The sequence below is a fragment of the Pan troglodytes genome, chromosome 11 (genome assembly GCF_028858775.2).
Source record: "Pan troglodytes isolate AG18354 chromosome 11, NHGRI_mPanTro3-v2.0_pri, whole genome shotgun sequence".
Taxonomy (NCBI): domain Eukaryota; kingdom Metazoa; phylum Chordata; class Mammalia; order Primates; family Hominidae; genus Pan; species Pan troglodytes.
The window spans coordinates 94,065,980-94,086,570 of record NC_072409.2 but is presented as its reverse complement, the minus strand read 5'-3'; the positions used below and the strand labels follow the sequence as shown (position 1 = coordinate 94,086,570).

General features: G+C 41.2%; 1 protein-coding gene across 11 annotated transcripts in view; it reads left to right on the top strand.

Moving 5' to 3' along the window:
* The window catches only part of MTAP (methylthioadenosine phosphorylase), a 355,183-nt gene that overhangs the window by 247,362 nt on the left and 87,230 nt on the right, over positions 1-20,591 (top strand). For all 11 annotated transcript variants that reach the window (XR_010148751.1, XR_010148750.1, XM_054657987.2 and 8 more), the window contains one exon: positions 4,441-4,543. Coding sequence is in view for 9 of the 11 variants with exons in the window: in XM_054657987.2 (XP_054513962.1) it covers positions 4,441-4,543 (103 nt within the window). In the remaining 2 variants the exon portion in view is untranslated. The remainder of the gene's footprint in view (positions 1-4,440; positions 4,544-20,591) is intronic.

Below are 20,591 nucleotides of genomic sequence, written 5' to 3'. Positions count from 1 at the left end.
AGCCTCACTTCCTTCTGGTTATTGAGACAGAATTGTTCCACTTCTTAGTCTGATGTTTCTGTCAGAATTTTTTCTCATGACTGCCTATTCACGCTGCTGTTTGATTCTTGGGATATATTTTAAATGATGGGTAGATTCACTTCCCCTAAACCGTCCTCCTTATGAGCAGCCGTTATTCTGCTCTGCCAGTAAATTAATTGACTCACGATTCTGCATGTTGGGGCTTGTTGTGGATACAGACCATATTCTGAAATGTCCTCAGAGGTCGATGATTGTGTTTGCTTCTGCCAGGGGATGGGTGTTTGCCCTCAGCTTGTTTGCAACACCACATTTCCTCAAAGGAAACATATTAACTAACAGCTATCTTCAAGCCAATGTAAGAGTCTTGATTCAAGAAACAACCTACCAGTCAGTCTATTTCTAGGCTTTTCTCCGTCTCTTTGAAAGTGCCAGTGTTCTTCCTTTCACTCTCTTGAACTCATTTTTCCTGCCAGCACACATCATTTTGTCTCCTTTACTTTTCCATAGGCTGTTTTTTTTTTTATTTGTCTACTAGCTTTTCTTATCACATATCCCTGCTTGACAACCTTAAGCAATTTGTTGGATACCCTTGATTTGAGGCCCATCAATATGTCATACTTTGGGATTGGCAGAAGAAATGTTTAGAAGCATATTTTCCATAAATGATAGTGACAAGTGCCAAGCACTTGCTTCATGTTGTCTCATTCAGTTTTCACGGGGACTTTATAAGGTAAGTGGGATTACTCCTGTTTAAGGAAACTGATATAACTGAGGTGCAGAGAGACGAGAGTGACTTTCCCAGAGGCACACAGCTAGTGAGTGGTAAAGCCAGTAGATAAGCCAGTCCCTGAAATCCGTGTTTTCCAGTAGGATCCCAAGCTATGGGGAGATAAAAATTAGTCCCCTTGCCTAGCTAGAGGGCTTTAAAGGTCAAAGCAAGAGGAAGAAGCAGACCTTATCTTTTAGTTCTGTAAGTTAGAAGTGTATCGTGGGTCTCACTGAAACTAGAAAAACTGTCAGCACGGCTGCATTCTTTTCTGGAGGCTTAGGGTAGAATCCCTTTCCCTGCCTTTGCCACTCACCTTGGCATATGGCCCTCATCCATCTTCAGAGCCAGCAATGGCAGTGGAGTCCTCACCTCTCATCATGCTGACATTGACTCTTCTGCCTCCGTCTTCCACATGTGACGACTCATGTGAAGACATGCCACACACCTAGTTAATCCAGAATAACCTTTCTATTTTAAAGTCAGCTTGTTAGCAACCTTAATTCCATTTGCTCTCTTAGTTCCCCTTTGCCATCTAAAGTAATATATTCATAGGTTCTAAGGGTTAGCATGTGGACATCTTCGGAGGGGCCATTATTTGAAATCTAAAATGGAGATGTTATTGCATCGCAGTCTATTGGGAGGTAGCCACTGGAGGTTTTTGCAGCCTCGTTTTTATATTTAAGCAAGGGTGTATATGTGTGTCTTAGTCTGTTCGGGTTGATACAACGGAATACCATAGACTGGGTAGCTTCTAAGCAACAGAAATTTCTCACAGTCCTGGAGGCTGGGAAGTCCGAAAAAAGTTGCCAGCAGATTTGGTGTCTGGTGAGAACCTACTTTCTCACAGATAGCACCTTCTCATTGTGTCCTTACATGGTGGTAGAAGGGTGACCTAGCTCTCTGGGATCTCTTTTATAAGGGGTCTGATCCCAATCATGAGAGATCTGCCTAATCACCTCCAAAAGGCTCCATCTCCTAATACCATCACATCTTGTGAGTTTGGATTTCAGCATAGGAATTTTGGGAGGACACAAAACTTCAGACCATAGCAGTAGGGATGTTGCTAATACCTCACGAAGAAAGAACTTAAAGAAGCTGAGTAATTTGCCCAAGACCACACAAAAATTCATTCGAATCCAGGGACAAAACTATATTTCCTGTGTTTTCTCCATGTCACTCAGAAAATTCAGCATGAGGGAGAAATATGATTCTTAATATAGAATCATATTTCTATATTGAAATATGATTTCAATATAGCTGTTTTGGCTAGAACTTGGAAGTGAACAGGCAGGCTTAATTGGGCAACAGTCCCCACTTTGTGGGGTGTGATCGGCAGGCTTATTCCAGGCTTCTTGCTGAGTTATAAAACTTCTGATTTATCTGATAGAGACATTCAGAAGGAGGACTGGTGCTATTAAAATTATACACATTTCATTCTAGAATTTCTTTTGAGGGCATCATCCACTCCCCTCAGCTGTGATTGTAAACCTCATTGCTCTTGGTCAGAATTTCATTCAGCATTAACAATGACACATCCTGTTATGCTGTGCAGGTGTGTTGCTGTTTATAGGAATTTAAGTTTAGATCATTAAATGTTTCAATACTGAATGTATTGACAAGTTGATGACGCAGAAAACTACAAATAGCTGGGCAAACTATAAGAGGTGTTTCTCGTCTGCACCTTCCCTTCTGGTATCTTGACAGTATAGCCCAAAAATGGTTTTAAGCCCTTGCTTCTCCCCCAGGGCTACCCTCTTTGCTTGCACCTTACAAGGTTGAGTGTTGTGAGGCCCCATCTGGTGCCGACTCCAATTCTGTCTCTAGCCCAGACCCACACTTGTGAGCTGCTATGAGTTATCTGGGCATCTTGGTTGACTTAATCTTCCTAACATCCTTGTAAATAGGTGGATGAATACTATGTTTTATGATTGGAAAATGAAGAATCAAAAAGATATGGCAATTTGGTTTAAGTCCACATAGCTAGTAGTTAGGGAGCTTTGTTGAGAAAGAAAAATGCATGAGAGGAAATTAAGACTGTAGTTAATAATTATCAGGTGCATATTAACGTTGCATGAAGCTTAACATAAATACATGTTATTCTTAAGGTTAAAAAGTTCAAAACAAAGGCGGGGGTTCCAAGGCAAATGGGTGGGGATAGACAGGAGATGGGCAGAGGTAGATGAAATGCGGGTGTTATGGTGTGGAAGTCAGTTGGAGTATAGCCACTGGAGGCTTTTGTGGCCCTGTTTTCATATCATAGTTATAAGTGGGATGTTGCTAATGCTTGACTCATCAAAGGCTGAAACAAAGCCAGAGCTGAAGTTGAGTACGTGTCACCGTTTTATTGGTTAATCTTTCAAAAAGAGAAAAGCCTCTGTTTATACAGGCTGAAACAGTCATTTGACCTGTTCTTCAACTCCATCTGGAATTGCTTTGGGGTTAACTTAGCATTTCCCCTAAAGCGCATATGACAGTGGGTTGGGAGGAGCTCGGATGGGGTTTTTATTCCTCCAGAGCGCTGAGGCCTTATTTCTGAGTGAGGTGGCCTTGGTGCCAGCTAATGCCACTGTTTAGTGTGTGATGAACTAGAAGTAACAGGTTAATTTTGGCCAGTAGACTTGCCAGCTGTGTAAACGGAACCAGTGAAACTATTTCTCAGTGCTGCCTCCCACCCCTGGAAGAGGACATCATGTTATCTACCTGCCCCTGTTGGCTTCCCTTGACCCATCGCTCCCATGCTGTCCCCTCCTCCCTGTGTTACTCATCAGTTCAAATTTAGAATAATTGAATGCACAGAGAAAGTGGCTTGTTCTGAAAACTTCTGACAAGAAGTTTTTAGGTGACTTGGTACTAGATTAATTTTAGCCTCTCTTATGGATCCAAAACTGTTTTGTCAGAAGACTTGAACTAAGACACTTTAGAATTAATTACGGCTGGGAAAAAGAACAATCTAAATGAGGCAGCAAACAAAGATTCCTAAATATGGAGCAAGACAAGTGGCTCTTTATTTCAGTGGGTCAGTGGCATGAAAAAATATAGTTGGGGTTACAGGCAGGAATTACTCTTAGAGACATGGGAATTAAATGCAAAGTAAGTACCTTGTTTGGACCCTGAAACTAACAAAGCAACTGTTTAAAAACAAATTTTTTTAAGACATTGGGGAAATTTGCATCTGCTCTGAGTCAAAGCCTGGGATTTGTGTCTGTGAAAAAGCTAATAGAGGAAGCAAGTTGGACAAAATTTAAGAAATTGTTGAATCTGGGTGATGTGTATATGGTGTTAAGTATATGATTTTCCACATCTGTGATGATGAAACATTTTTGTATTGACTTCTTAAGTGTCTTACCTGGCCTTTCTGAGCCCACAGTTGAGTTGCACCTGCAATCCAAAGTGGTTACCCCGTCATGGCTGCCAGACCACAGACACTTTAATTCTTGTTGTGCGGTGTGTTGCTGCCAGCCCAGAGCCAAAAAAGCTGAATACCACCCTGAAGCTTTTGTAAACAATTGTCTTTAGCTTATCCAGAGGAATTGAGTCTGGAGTAAAGACCCAAATATTGACCTAGATAAAGTTGACTCACCAGCCCTCGGAGGATGGAAAGATGGCCTTAAAATAAAACAAACAAAAACCTTTTTTGCTTTATTTTGTAGGACCACTATGAGACCTCAGTCCTTCTATGATGGAAGTCATTCTTGTGCCAGAGGAGTGTGCCATATTCCAATGGCTGAGCCGTTTTGCCCCAAAACGAGAGAGGTGTGTAGTCTTTCTGGAAGGTGTACCAGAATAAATCATGTGGGCTTGGGGTGGCATCTGGTTAATTGGCAGAGCGAGTGGCCCCATACCCTCACTCAAGTTTGCTTTGTATTATGCAAAGTTTTATGAAGAGTTATTTCCTGTTGCTAATAATTTCCTGTTCCTCTGTTACTCTCAGTCATTTTAAGCCGAACCACTCAAAGTTGCAACCTACCTTTTTAATAAGTTTTGATTTTGCTATCTAGATAAAATGATTTAACATAGAATATCACATTACTCAAGAGTATGCAGTCTGGAGCCAGATTACTTAGGATCAAATCTCTGCTCTTCAACAAAGTAGCTGTGTCCAAGAGGACAAATTATTTGACATCTGTGGGTTTTCAGTTATCTTACTTCTAAAATGAAGATAATTATAGCATGTACCTTATAAGACTGTGTGAGGGATGAGAGAGTTAATACTTAATGAAGTCTCTGAACCATGCCTGTCAGTTATGGAACATCCAATGGCTGGTAACTGCTTTTATGAATTAAATTACTATTATTGATCTTCTAAAAATGGTCAGATTGGCAGCTGTTGCCTTTGACCTGAGTTTGGCCATTACTGCCCAGCCTTCTGTCTACCATTACAGCCAAATCACAGAACTATGGGGACAGCCCCACAAGGGCCAGTGGTGGTATAAGGGGTGGAATCACAGTTTTAGTTCCCAAGCAACAAAAATGGCTACCATGACTAAGAAGCCTATGGCTTGGTCCACATGTGCTACTTCTCTTATAATCCCAGGTCTGAAAGTCAGGTGCAACTCAAAAGATCAGAAGTATCGTTAGAGATTAACTGCTTCATAAAATCTCCCTTATGAGTTAACTTAGAGAATATAAATACCTAAACACGTTAGTCATTCAGATAATGTTAACACCTGCATATAGAGAGTAGATGATTTCTTTTAGCATTTATGTTTTATCCTACATAATCACAGAAAACCCATTTCCTTATAGTTAACAGCAAGGGCACCTAAACTGAGGACACAGGGTTGGGAGAAGTATTTCTAGTCTCAAACAAGAATTTGGAATCTAAAACCGAGTACTGAGGGAAGCCATTTCGGAGATACCACTGCGCATTGATTTTCTCTGACTTCTAGGAAAGTACGTTTTTTACTTGTTTTTTTTAAAAAAAAGTGGCAGGCGAAGTTTGTATATGTATGTATAGCATGTTTCTGGATAGTTATCCACAGAATGTATCAGAATGCTGCTAGTCTTCCTCTGAAGCACAGATCTGTCCACATAATAGATTTGCTATCCTGGGGGAAATGAAGTATGGATAAAATTCTTGTCCACTTCAAAATGGGGGCAGCTTGGGAAGAAATAGTCTAAGGAGAGAATATGCATGCTCGTATGAATCTGAGGTCAGTTCTTAGGCAAAATACAGTGACTTGGGGAACTAGGAGTAGAGGTAGATGGGGAAAGCACAACGGAGCTGTATAGAGCACATGTAAATGTGGGTCTGTGGTGATAATCTCCAGTAATCCAAGTTAGCCTCCCTTGAAGCCAAATTAATTCAGCTAAAGGACCCTTCATAAAGACTGACAGAATACTGGGAAAGGCAATTTAAGAAAATGGCAAAATAAGCATTCAGAAAGAAATTTTTAAATATTGTCCAAAAACATGAAGAGTAAATAGTGCTGCCACTTGGTAATTTTCACTTTTAACATCCACATCATCTTTCATGTACTGATGGAATAGGACTGTCATGATGAATTGTCAAGTGGCAAGCAAGATACTCAGTGTTGTACCATATTCTACCATTTATGTTAAAGTATGTATATATACAAAGAAGTAAGTATGTAAATATTTATATGCAAATAAAATATTTTTGGAAAGTTAACAAAAAAAGCTGGTAACAGGAAACAGGGAAGATGGCAGATAAGAGACAGGGCTGGCCGCCACGGTGGCTCACGCCTGTAATCCCAGCACTTTGGGAGGCCAAGGCAGGCGGATCATGAGGTCAGGAGATCAAGAACATTCTGGCTAACATGGTGAAACCCTGTCTCTACTAAAAATATGAAAAGTTAGCCAGGCATGGTGGCAGGCATCTATAGTCCCAGCTACTTGGGAGGCTGAGGTAGGAGAATCGCTCGAACCTGGGAGGCAGAGGTTGCAGTGAGCCAAGATCGTGCCACTGCACTCCAGCCTGGGTGACAGAGACTCCATGTCAAAAAAAAAAAAAAAGTAAAGAAAAGACAGGGCTAACGTGCAGCTTCCACAAGGACGGACAGAATAGCATATGGAGACACTATGATCTTTTGTTCCAAGAACCACTGTAGGAACTTACCGGGAAAACCAAAAGAATTCAAAGATCCTTTGAAAGAAGCGGCACACCACTGCAAATTCTGCAAAACAGGCAAAAAACTGAGTTCCCAAAGTGTGAGTCGGGGAGAACCTACCTCTGAATACACATCCCCACTGGGGAAATCTAAAAATCCAGATCATGGAGGAAGAATTTAACCTTACCTAGAGGTGAAACGGATTTATGGGGTTACGTGAAATATGAAAGTAGAAGTAGCAACAGGAAGTGCTTTGGATGTACTCCCAGTCTCCAGCTTGAGTCCAGGGAAGCCAGCCCTGACTATGTCTCACAGTGGCCCTCAGGAAAGGCAGCCAGTGGAATTGGAGAGTGATGGCAGGGCGAAGGAAGCTCCCAAATGAAATCAGTAGTGGTTTCAGCTGGTCACAAATTTTCTCAGGCAGAGTCCAAGGGACTAATGGGAGCCGCAGCAGATACAAGTGAGTACAGGAGCTGCTGCCGATGGAGTGGGCAGGTGGGAAGGAGTGAGGTCCAAAGGCCATGCTTGCTTTCCCAGTGGGGTAGCTCACAGCCTGGGGCAAGGTCTGAGCAGGGCACTGCAGGAGTGAGACTAGCCTCACCAACTGCATAGTAGCTGGATGAGGCCTCTTGCTGCTGTCTCTCCCCCACTACCCCGGTAAAGATTATGATACAGCAGAGGCAGTCAAGATCTCCTCTGGAACATAAACCCAGTGGCCTGACAAACCACCCCCATCCCCCAATTTCCCACAGTGGCTGCAGCAAGCCCTGCCCAAGAAGAGTCCGAGCCCAGAACCACCTAACCCTGCCCCCACCTGATGGTATTTCCCTACCCACCCTGGTAGCCAAACACAAAACATTTATTGCCCTGCCTATTGCCTGAGAAACCAAAATAGTTACCTTGGGCATCTTAGGGCAAGCTTAGAGCCCCCTACTCCTTCTGCAGCTGGTGCTCTCTTGAAAGTGCCACCTCCTGGCTGGAGGCCAGTCAACTGAGGCCATTACAGCAACTCATAAAATAATAACCCTGATCCCAGGACGGAAAAGACAACACCTAATTTCACTGCCTGCAACATCCTGGCTAACCAGAGATCCTGAATATGTCCACATGACAACTTCACTGCTAGCATAAGCAGCATTCAAGAGAGCCAGCACACTAAACATATCTACAACCAATGACTCTTGCAGAGTTTACTTCACTTCCCTGCCACATCTACCAGAGCAGGTGCTAGTAGCCACAGCTTGGAGACCTGAAGATGGATCACATCGCAGTACTCATTGCAGACATCCCGCAGCAACAGCCCAGAGCCTGGTGGCCTCAATGGGTGGCTAGACCCAGAAGAGCAATAACAGTCACTGCAGTCCAGCTCTCAGGAAGCCCCATCCCTAGGGGAAAGGGGAGAGCACCACATCAAGGGATCACCCCATGAGACAAGAAAATCTGAACAGCAGGCCTTGAGTTTCAACGTCTCCACTAAAATAGTCTACCAAAATGACAAGGTACCAGAAAAGCAATTCTGGTAATATGACAAAATGGGGTTCTGTAACACCCCCAAAAGATCACACCAGCTCCCTAGCAATGGATCCAAACCAAGAGGAAATCTCTGAATTGCCAGATAAGGAATTCAGAAGATTGGTTATTAAGCTACTCAAGGAAATAACAGAGAAAGGTAAAAACCAGCATAAAGAAATTTTAAAAAACAATACAGGATATGGATGAAAACTTCTCCAGAGAAATATCATAAAGAAAAAATAAATCCCAGCTTCAGGAAATGAATGACACACTTAGAGAAATACAAAATGTAGTGGAAAGCTTCAACAATAGGCTAGAACAAGTAGAAGAAAGAACTTCAGAGCTTGAAGACAAGGCTCTTGAATTAACTGAATCAAGACAAAAAGAATTTTAAAATGAAATTTTAAAAGAAATTTGGGTTTATGTTAAATGGCCAAACCTAAGAATAATTGGTGTTCCTGCAGAAGAAGAGAAATCTGAAAGTTTGGAAAACTTATTTGAGGAAAACTTTGCTGGCCTTGCTAAAGATCTAGACATCCAAATACAAGAAGCTCAAAGAACACCTGGGAAATTTATTGCAAAAAGATGATCAGCTAGGCACATATTTATCAGGCTATCTAAAGTCAAGATGAAAGAATCTTAAGAGCTGTGAGACAAAAACATCAGATAACCTATAAAGGAAAACCTATCAGATTAATAGCAGACTTCTCAGCAGAAATCTTACAAGCCAGAAGCCAGAAAGGATTGGAGTCCCATTTTTAACCTCTTGAAACAAAATTATTCTCAGCCAAGAATTTTGTATCCAGTAAAACTAAGCTTCATAATTGAAGGAGAGATAGTCTTTTTCAGACAAACAAATGCTGAGAGAATTTGCCACTATTGAGCCAGCACTACAAGAAATGCTTAAAGGAGTTCTAAATCTTGAAACAAAACCTCAAAATACACCAAAATAGAACCTCATTAAAGCGTAAATCTCACAAGACCTATAAAACAGTAATACAATGGTGAAAGAACAACGTCTTTAGGCAAAAGCTAGCATGATGAATAGAACAGTACCTCACATCCCAATACTGATGTCGAATGTAAATGACCTAAATGCCCCACTTAAGAAAAGATACGCAATGGCAGAATGGATAAAAATCTACCAACTAAGTATCTGCAGTCTTCAGGAGAATCACCTAGCACACATGAACTCACAAAAACTTAAGGTAAAAGGGTGGAAAAAGATATTCCATGCAAATGGAAACCAAAAGCAATTAGGAGGAGCTAGTTTTATATCAGAAAAGAACAGACTTTAAAACAACAGTTAAAGCAAAGAGGGACATTAGATAATGATAAAAGGAGTAGTCCAACAGGAAAGTATCACATTTCTAAATATATATGCACTTAACACTTGAGCTCCCAAATATATCAAACAATTACTAATAGGCCTAAGAAATGACATAGATGGTAACACAATAATAGTGGGGCACTTAAGTACTCCACTGATGGCACTAGACAGGTCATCAAGACAGAAAGTCAACAAGGAAACAATGGACTTAAACTATAACCTAGAACAAATGGACTTAACAATTATATATGGAACATTCTACCCAACAACTGCAGAATGTACATTCTTTTCATCAGCACATGGAACATTCTCCAAAATAGAACATATGCCACAAAACAAGTCTCAACAAATTTGAAAATCAAAATTATATCAAGTACTCTCTCAGATCAAAGTGGAATAAAATTGGAAATTAACTCCAAGAAGAATCCTCAAAACTATACAAATACTTGGAAATTAAATAATCTGCTCCTGAATGATCTTTAGGTCAACAGTAAAGTCAAGATGGAAATTAAAATATTCTTTGAGCTGAATGATTATAGTGACACAACTTATCAAAACCTCTGGGATACAGAAAAAGTGGTGCTAATGGGAAAGTTCATAGCATTAAATTCCTACATCAAAAAGTCTGAAGGAGGACAAATCAACAATCTAAGGTCACACTTCAAGGAACTAGTAAAACAAGAACAAAGCAAACCCAAACCTAGCAGAAGAAAAGAAACAGCAGAGATCAGAGCAGAACTAAATGAAATTGAAACAAAAAAATACACAAGATAAATGAAACAAAAATATTTGAAAATTTAAAATTAATAGACCATTAGTGAAATTAACCAAGAAGAGACAAGATCCAAATAAGCTCAATAAGAAATGAAACAGGAGATATTACAACCAATACCACAGAATACAAAAGACTATTCAAGGCTACTATGAACACCTTTATGCACACAAACTAGAAAATCTAGAGGAGGTGAGTAAATTCTTGGAAATATACCACCTTCCCCAATTAAATCAGGAAGAAATGGAAACCCTAAACAGACCAATAAGAAGTAGGAAGATTGAAACAGTAATTTTAAAAAATTGCCAACAAAGAAAACATCCAAGACCAGAGGGATTCACAGCTGAATTCTATCAGACATTCAAAGAACTGGTACCAATCTTACTGAAACTATTCCAGAAGACAGAGAAAGCAGGAATCCTTCCTAAGTCATTCTGTGAAGCCAGTATCCCCCTAATTACAAAATCGGAAAAGAACATAATAAAAAAAGACAACTGCAGACCAATATCCCTGATGTACGTAGATGCAAAAATCCTCAACAAATTACTAGCTAACCAAATCCAACAGCATATGAAAAAGATAATACACCATGGTCAAGTGGGTTTCATACAGCGATGAAGGGATGGTTTAACATAGGCAAGTCAATAAATGTGATACATCACATAAACATAATTTAAAACAAAAATCACATGGTCATCTCAATAGATGCAGAAAAAGCATTTGACACAATCCTCCATCTAGTTATAATTAAAACCCTCAGCAAAATTGGCATAGAAGGGACGTACCTCAAGGTAATAAAAGCCATCTATGGGCTGGGCACAGTGGCTCACACCTGTAATCCCAGCACTTTGGGAGGCCAAGGCGGGCGGATCACAAGGTCAGATCGAGACCATCCTGGCTAACACGGTGAAACCCCATCTCTACTAAAAATACAAAAAATTAGCTGGGCATGGTAGCGGGCGCCTGTAGTACCAGCTACTTGGGAGGCCGAGACAGGTGAATGGCGTGAACCCAGGAGGTGGAGCTTGCAGTGAGCTGAGATCACGCCACTGCACTCCAGCCTGGGCAACAGAGCGAGACTCCATCTCAAAAAAAAAAAAAAGCCATCTATGACAAACCCACAGCCAGTGTTACATTGAACAGGGAAAAGTTGAAAGCATTCCCTCTGAGAACTGAAACAAGACAAGATTCCCACTTTCACCACTTCTGTTCAACATAGTACAGGAAGTCCTAGCCAGAGCAATCAGACAAGAGAAAGAAATAAAGGGTAAAAAATCAGTAAAGAGGAAGTCAAACTGTTGCTGTTCACCAATGATATGATCGTATACCTAGAAAACCCTAAAGACTCATCTAAAAAGCTCCTAGATAAATGAATTCAGCAAAGTTTCGAGATGCAAAATCAATATACTCAAATCAATAGCACTTTTATACACCAACAGCAACCAAGCTGAGAATCAAATCAAGAACTCAACCTGCTTTACAACAGTTGCAGGAAAAAAAAAGTAAAATGCCTAACCAAGGACATGAAAGATCTCTACAAGGAGAACTACAGAACACTGCTGAAAGAAATTATAGATAATACAAAAAAATGGAAACATACCATGCTCAGGGATGGGCAGAATTAATATTGTAAGAATTCTTACAAAACCAGTCTGCCAAAAAGCAATCCACAAATTCAATGCAGTTTCCTTCAGAGTACCACCATCATTCTTCACAGAAATATAAAAGTATTATATTTCTGCCAAAAGCAATCCACAAATCTGATGCAGTTTCCTTCAGAATACCACCATCATTCTTCACAGAAATATAAAAAAAAAAAGTCCTAAAATTTATATGAGACCAAAAAAAGAGCCCATATAGCCAAAGCAAGACTAAGCAAAAAGAACAATCTGGAGGTATCACATTACCTGACATCAAACTATACTACAAGGCTATAGTTATCAAAACAGCATGGTACTGGTATAAAAGTAGGCATGCAGACCAGTGGAACAGAATAGAGTATCCAGAAATAAAGCCAAGTATTTACAGCCAACTGATCTTTGAAAAAGCAAAACAAAAACATACACTGGGGAAAGGACACCCTATTTAACAAATGTTGCAGGATAATTGGCAAGCCAGATGTAGAAGAATGAAACTGGATCTTCATCTCTCATATAAAAATCAATGCAAGATGCATCAAAGACTTAAATCTAAGACCTGAAACCATAAAAATTCTGGAAAATAACATCGGAAAAACCTATCTAGGCCTTGGCTTAGGCAAAGAGTTCATGATCAACAACCCAAAAGCAAATGCAACAAAAACTAAGACAAATAGATGCAGCTTAATTCATCTAAAATGCTTCAGCACAACAACAAAAAATAATAATCAGTGGAATAAATGACCACCTGCAGAAAGGGAGAAAATATTCGCAAACTATGCATTCAATAGAGGACCAATATCCAGAATCTACAGGGAACTGAAACAAATCAGCAAGAAAAAAAAAAAAGTCGCTAAGTACATGAATAGACAATTTTCAAAACACATGGCCAACACACATGAAAAAATGCTCAAAATTACTAATCCAGGAAATGCAAATTAAAACCACAATGTGATACCACCTTACTCCTGCAAGAATGGCCATAATTTAAAAATCAAAAAATAATAGATATTGGTGTCGATGTGGTGTAAAGGGAACACTTTTACACTGCTGGTGTGAATGTAAACTAGTACAATGGAAAGCCATATAGAGATTCCTTACAGAACTAAAAGTAGAACTACCATGTGATCCAGCAATCCCACTCCTGTGCGTCTACCCAGAGGAAAATAAGTCATTATATGAAAAAGACACTTGCACATGCATGTTTGTAGCAGCACAACTTACAATTGTAAAAACTATGGAACCAACCTAAATGCCCATTGACCAATGAGTGAATAAAGAAAATATGGTATATATACAGCATGGGTGTGATGGTTAATACTGAGTGTAAACTTGATTGGATTGAAGGATACAGAGTATTGATCCTGGGTGTGTCTGTGAGGGTGTTGCCAAAGGAGATTAACATTGAGTCAGTGGGCTGGGAAAGGCAGACCCACCCTTAATGTGGGTGGGCACAGTCTAATCAGCTGCCAGCATGGCTAGAATATAAGCAGGCAGAAAAATGTGAAAAGAGAGACTGGCCTAGCCTCCCAGCGTACATCTTTCTCCCATGCTGGATACTTCCTGCCCTCAAACATCAGACTGCAAGTTCTTCATTTTTGGAACTCTGACTGGCTCTCCTTGCTCCTCAGCCTGCAGACGGCCTGTTGTGGGACCTTGTGATAATGTGAGTTAATACTTAATAAACTCCCATTTATCTATCTGTCCCATTAGTTCTGTCCCTCTAGAGAACCCTGACTAATACAGATTTTGGTACCAGGAGTGGTTCTAGAGGAACAGAATATTAAGGATGGAGTTCTTTTATTGGTATGAGGTTTCTGGAGTTGACTGCTTAATATGATTAGACCCAAAGATGCTAAGGACTCTACTTCTAATAATATGGAGAACACCAATAGTCCTTGGCTTGAACTGTTTAGAGAGTTATGCAAAATAAATATATTTGAGACTCCTGATTCATCACTCGTGAGAAGCAAGGACTCTACATAATACCTTTGACCATATGTGGAATCACCCTTAGTGACTCTGTACATAACACCTTTGACCATATATGGAGAACCAGGGAACATAATGAAGCTGGTTGGTTGCTCCTAAGTTCAGTGGACAAAGTGATGAAAGAAAATAATGAACTCAGGAATTCTATCTCCCAGCTTCAGCAGCAGATACTGAGCCTCAGATCTGCTAAGATTGCTCTGAATGAGTCTTATCTCCTGTAGAGAAAGAGCTGAAATTGTGGAAAAACAGACACAAGCTCTTATCATGTGAGTGGCTGACCTGCAATGAAAGGTACATGCACAGCCTCGCCAGGTGTCTACTGTTAAAGTGAGAGCATTGATTGAAAATGAATGGGACCCTGCAACTTGGAACTGGGATGTGTGGGAGGACCCTGATGAAGCTGGGGACACTGAGTTTGAAAACTCTGATGAACCTTATTTACCAGAAGAAACAGCTTTCCCATCCCCAGAAGTGGCAGCATCCCCTCCCTGACCTATGCTGCCATCAGCCTTTTCACCTTTGTCTGAGGAGATAAACCCTGTGCGGCCTGAGGCAACAGTGATGGCCTCCCCTGAGGCAGTTGCCAGGCAAGATAATGTTGATTCTTCTCAGGAGCCACCCCTAAGACCCCCATTTGCTTCTGGACCTATAACTGGACTGAAGTTCCAGCAGGCCCCTAGAGGTGAGGTTGAGATTGTGACCCATGAGGTGGTGCGCTACACTCAAAAAGAACCGCTTGAGTTTTCTGATTTATATAAACAGAAATCTGGAGAACAGGCATGGGAATGGATACTAAGGGTGTGGGATAATGGTGGAAGGAAAATAGAGTTGGATCAGGCTGAATTTATTGATTTGGGCCCACTAAGTAGGGATTCTGCATTTAATGTTGCAGCTCTGGGAGTTAAAAAAGGTTCTAATTATTTACTTACTTGGTTAGCTGAAATATGGATTAAAAGGTGGCCCACTGTGAACAAGCTGGAAATGCCTGATCTCCCTTGGTTTAATTTAGAGGAGGGGATCCAAAGGCTTATGGAAATTCGGATGGTGGAGTGGATTAGTCACTTTAGACCTATTTATCCCTGCTGGTCCAGAAAATATGCCCTTGACCAATGCCTTGCAAAACAGATTTGTGAGGGCAGCAGTGGGATCTTTGAAGAGCCCTGTAATTGCTCTTCTCTGTATGTCAGATCTAACTGTGGGAACCGCAGTCACTCAACTACAAAACTTAAATACAGTGGGAATAATTGGATTCCAAGGCAGCAGGGGCCATGGCGGCACTCAACTGTCAAAGGCAAGGTGGGCATAGCTACCATAATGGGCAGCAGAGGCAAAGCGCCAATCAGAATAGTCTGACTCATGTAAAGCTCTGGCACTGGCTAATTAATCACAGCATTCCTAGAAGTAAAATTCATAGGAGGCCTACTGCATTCCTACTTAATTTATATAAGCAGAAACTTCTAGGTCAAATGGACAAAAAACTAATTTGAATTATAAAAACAGAGACAGCCCCTCAACCAATTTCCAGACTTGAGCTAGTTTACAGACCCAGAACCCCTTGAATGAAGGGGAGGCCAGGTCCCCTTGAGGAAGGACCCCACTATATTACCAACAATTTATGCTGTGAATCTTTCTCCCATCCTTCCCCAAGGAGACCTCCAACCTTTTACCAGGGTAACTGTGCACTGGGGAAAGGGAAATAATCAGACATTTCAGGGACTACTGGACACTGGCTCTGAGCTGATGTTGATTCCAGGGAACCCAAAATGTCATGTGGTCCTCCAGTTAAAGTAGGGGCTTATGGAAGTCAGGTAATTAATGGATTTTTAGCTCAGGTCTGACGTGCAGTGGGTCTTATGGGTGCCTGGACTCATCCTGTGGTCATTTCCCCAGTGCCAGAATGCATAACTGGCATAGACATACTTAGCAGCTGGCAGAACCCCCACACTGGCTCCCTGACTGGTAAAGTGACGGCTATTACAGTGGGAAAGGCCAGATGGAAGCCATTCGAGCTGCCTCTACCTAGAAAAATAGTAAAGCAAAAACAATACCACATCCCTGGAGGGATTGCAGAGATTAGTACCACCATTAAAGACTTGAAAGACGCAGGGATGGTGATTCCTACCACATCCTCATTTATCTCTCCCATTTGGCCCATACAGAAGACAGACGGGTCTTGGGGAGAATGACAGTGGATTACAATAAGCTTAACCAAGTGGTGACTCCAATTGCAGCTGTTGTACCAGATGTGGTTTCATTGCTTGAGCAAATTAACACATCTCCTGGTACCTGGTATGCAGCCATTGACTTGGAAAATGCCTTTTTCTCTATATCTGTCCATAAGGACCACCAGAAGCAATTTGTCTTCAGCTGGCAAGGCCAGCAGTATACCTTGACTGTCCTACCTCAAGGGTATATCAACTCTCCAGTTTTGTGTCATAATCTTATTCAGAGAGACCTTGATCGCTTTTTGCTCCCACAAGATATCACAATGGTCCATCACATTGATGACAGTACGCTGATTGGATCCAGTGAGCAAGAAGTGGCAAACACACCAGACTTATTGGTGAGGCATTTGCATGCCAGAGGATGAGAAATAAATCCGACTAAAATTCAGGGACCTTCTACCTCAGTAAAATTTCTAGGGGGTCCAGTGGTGTGGGGCCTGTGGAGATACTCCTTCTAAGGTGAAGGATAAGTTGCTGCATTTGTCCTCTCCTACAACCAAGAAAGAGGCACAATGCCTAGTGAGCCTATTTGGATTTTGGAGGCAACACATTCTTCATTTGAGTGTGTTACTCTGGCCCATCTATTGAGTGACCCAAAAGGGTGCCAATTTTGAGTGGGTCCAGAACAGGAGAAGGCTCTGCAACAGTTCCAGGCTGCTGTGCAAACTGCTGTGCCATTTGGGCCATATGACCCAGCAAATCCAATGGTCCTTGAGGTGTCAGTGGCAGATAAGGATGCTGTTTGGAGCCTTTGGCAGGCCCCCATAGGTGAATTACAGTGGAGCCCTCTAGGATTTTGGAGCAAGGTCCTGCCATCTTCTGCAGATAACTACTCTCCTTTTGAGAGACTGTCCTTGGCCTGTTACTGGACTTTGGTGGAAAGTGAACTTTTGACTATGGGTCATCAAGTCACCATGCGACCTGAACTGCCTATCATGAACTGGGGGCTTTCTGACTTATCTAGCCATAAAATGGGTTGTGCACAGCAGCATTCAGTTATCAAATGGAAATGGTATATATATGACTGGGCTCAAGCAGGTCCCGGAGGCACTTTGCTATGCCCCTGCATGGCCTCCATCCTTGCCACCTGGACACTTTGGGCTCCTCCTGCCTTTAAGTCAACAGGCTAAGAAGGGAGTTACAGTGCTGGCTGGGGTGACTGACCCAGACTATCAAGATGAAATCAGTCTACTACTCCACAATGGAGGTAAAGAAGAGTACACATGGAATACAGGAGATCCATTAGGGTGTCTCTTAGTATTACCATGCCGTGTAATTAAGGTCGTTGGGAAACTACAACAGCCCAATCCAGGCAGGACTACAAATGACCCAGACTCTTCAGGAATGAAGATTTCAGTCACTCCGCAAGGAAAAAAACCACAACCTACTGAGGTGCTTGCTAAAGGCAAAGGGAATACAGAATGGATAGTAGAAGAAGGTAGTCATCGATACCAGCTACAACCATGTGACCAGCTACAGAAATGAGGACTGTAATTGTCGTATTTCCTCCTTCTTTTGTTAAAAACATGTTTGTGCATATATACAGTTGTACTAAGAAAATATCTTCATTGTATTTTCTTTCTCCTTTATCATATGACATGAGATTTATTGACTTCACATCAACATTTAAGTATTGCTAACTTTATGTAGTAGTATTTGGGTTGGTGTTTGGTGCATTTCCAGTTGCACAAAGGATAGCTGTATTATGTTACGTGTAATTATGACCTTATTATTGTCTTTATTTGAAGATTATGTATGATCTCAGGAGATGTGTATGGATTCATGTGGACTTGTGATGGTTAACACTGAGTGTTAACTTGATTGGATTGAAGGATACAAAGTATTGATCCTGGGTGTGTCTGTGAGGGTGTTGCCAAAGGAGATTGACATTTGAGTCAGTGGGCTGGGAAAGGCTGACCTAGCCTTAATCTGGGTGGGCACCATCTAATCAGCTGCCAGCGTGGCTAGGATATAAGCAGGCAGGAAATTGTTAAAAGAGAGACCAGCCTAGTCCCCCAGTCTACATCTTTCTCCCATGCTGGATGCTTCCTGCCCTCAAACATCAAACTCCAAGTTCTTCAGTTTTGGAACTTGGACTGTCTCTCCTTGCTCCTCAGCCTGCAGATGGCCCATTGTGGGACCTTGTGATCATGTGAGTTAATACTTAATAAACTCCTCTTTATTAGTTATGTCCCTCTAGAGAACTCTGACTAATACAATGGAATACTACTTAGCCATAAAAAAGAACAAAATGATGGCATTTGCAGCAACCTGGATGGAGTTGGAGACCATTATTCTCAGTGAAGTAACTCGGGAATGGAAAACTAAATATTGTTATGTCCTCATTTGTAAGTGGGAGCTAAGCTATGGGGATGCAAAGGCATAAGAATGATATAATGGGGCCGGGCGCAGTGGCTCATGCCTATAATCCCAGCACTTTGGGAGGCCGAGGTGGGTGGATCACGAGGTCAGGAGTTCAAGACCAGCCTGGCCAAGATGGTGAAAGGGGTCTCTACTAAAATACAAAGAAAAGAATTAGCTGGCCGTGGTGGCGGGTGCCTGTAATCCCAGCTAATCAGGAGGCTGAGGCAGAGAACTGCTTGAACCCGTGAGGCGGAGGTTGCAGTGAGCCAAGATCGCACTAATGCATTCCAGCGTGGGCGACAGAGTGAGACTCCATCTCAAAAAAAAAAAAAAATGATATAATGGACTTTGGGGCCTCCGGGGGAAGTGGGAGAGGAGGATCAGGGATAAAAGACTACACATTGGGTATAGTGTACATTTCTTGGGTGACAGGTGCATCAGAATCCCAGAAATCACCACTAAAGAACTTATATACATCACAATAAACCACTTGCTCCCCAAAAACTATTGAAATGAAAAAAAAAAAAAAAAGCCTGGTAATAATGGTTTCCCTTGGGAAGGGACAGTGGTTTTCCTTGTACTATTTAAGTTTTGTACCATGTACAAATATGTGTTCCAAAAGCAGTGTTACTTCTATTCATTTTAGGAGTTAATATGAAAGTCCTGACATTAAATCTGTTTAGGCTGGTGATCTAATATTGCTAGTTCCTTGGTGAGGGTTGTGGTACTTTCACTACCACATCCGTCTGTTTAGTAGTTCAGTGATTACACGAGGTAAGAAAATGAAATCATCTTAAACTCAGACCTGGACCTTGACCCTGTATTTGATATTTTTTGCTACCTTAAGATAGTGTTAGCTGTTCTTGAAGGAATGCAAAATGCTGGTTCAGGTGGCTGACATATATTCATAGCCTCCATTTCTTCCTCCTCCTCATAAGCATGGTACCTATCTCCCAAAGTGCCAGAGTGACAGTGAGGACTTGTCAAGAGCCATTCATCTCTAGAAGCACTGTGAACTTTAGCCAAGCATTCAGTTCAGTTATTCAGGATCTTTAAAGACATTATTGAACCAGCGGGAGTGGGCTTGTTATGTCTTAACTTTGGGGGGGAAAAGGGGGTGGGGTAGAGATTTAGCCTTTGCATTTATAACATACACTTTTTAGGGAAAAGTGTTAATTAAGCATAATTTTATTTTCAGCATTTATAAGATAAACATGATGTAGCATCAACTGTTCATTGTCCATAGCTTGCTAAATTTTGAGTTGCCAAGACTCTTGTGAAAATTCTGTTTCCCATTGCAGTGGCATAGTGTAAGTTATTTTTTAAGGAAATAGGTTAATTTGTTTATGTGATGAACACATGTGCAGGTGAGACTTTGCCCAGATTGGAGACTTTGACTTTGAGTCACTCCACTTTATTTATATAGTATCCCAGGAAGGTTAGCCAAATATGTGTAGAAGCTGCCAGTATTAATGATTGTTAGAAGACCAGCTTAGTGCATACAGTGTTTACAGCGCACCTGGCATGCTTCTATGCTTGTATATACCTTAGTTCATTTAATCTTCCTCATACATTTGAGTTATGCGATATCATTATTCTCAGTTTACACTTGAGAAAACTAAGGCATACAGAGATGATTTTTCAACAGTGCTTCAGTAAGTTAACAGTTAAGTTGAAAAGACTTTTTTTAATTAAAAGGGAATATTGAATAAGCTAAGAAAAAATGAAGGTAATTAATAACTTGAAGATTAGATGTGCAGTATTAAATAAAACACTGGAGAAAAGGATCGAACTTTTCAATGATGTTTCTAAAAATCCATGCCTAGCCTTGCCACTAAAGGAATTCCAAGATGTTTATCCCTGTGAACAGAAAAACAATCAGCACAACTCTGTGGAAA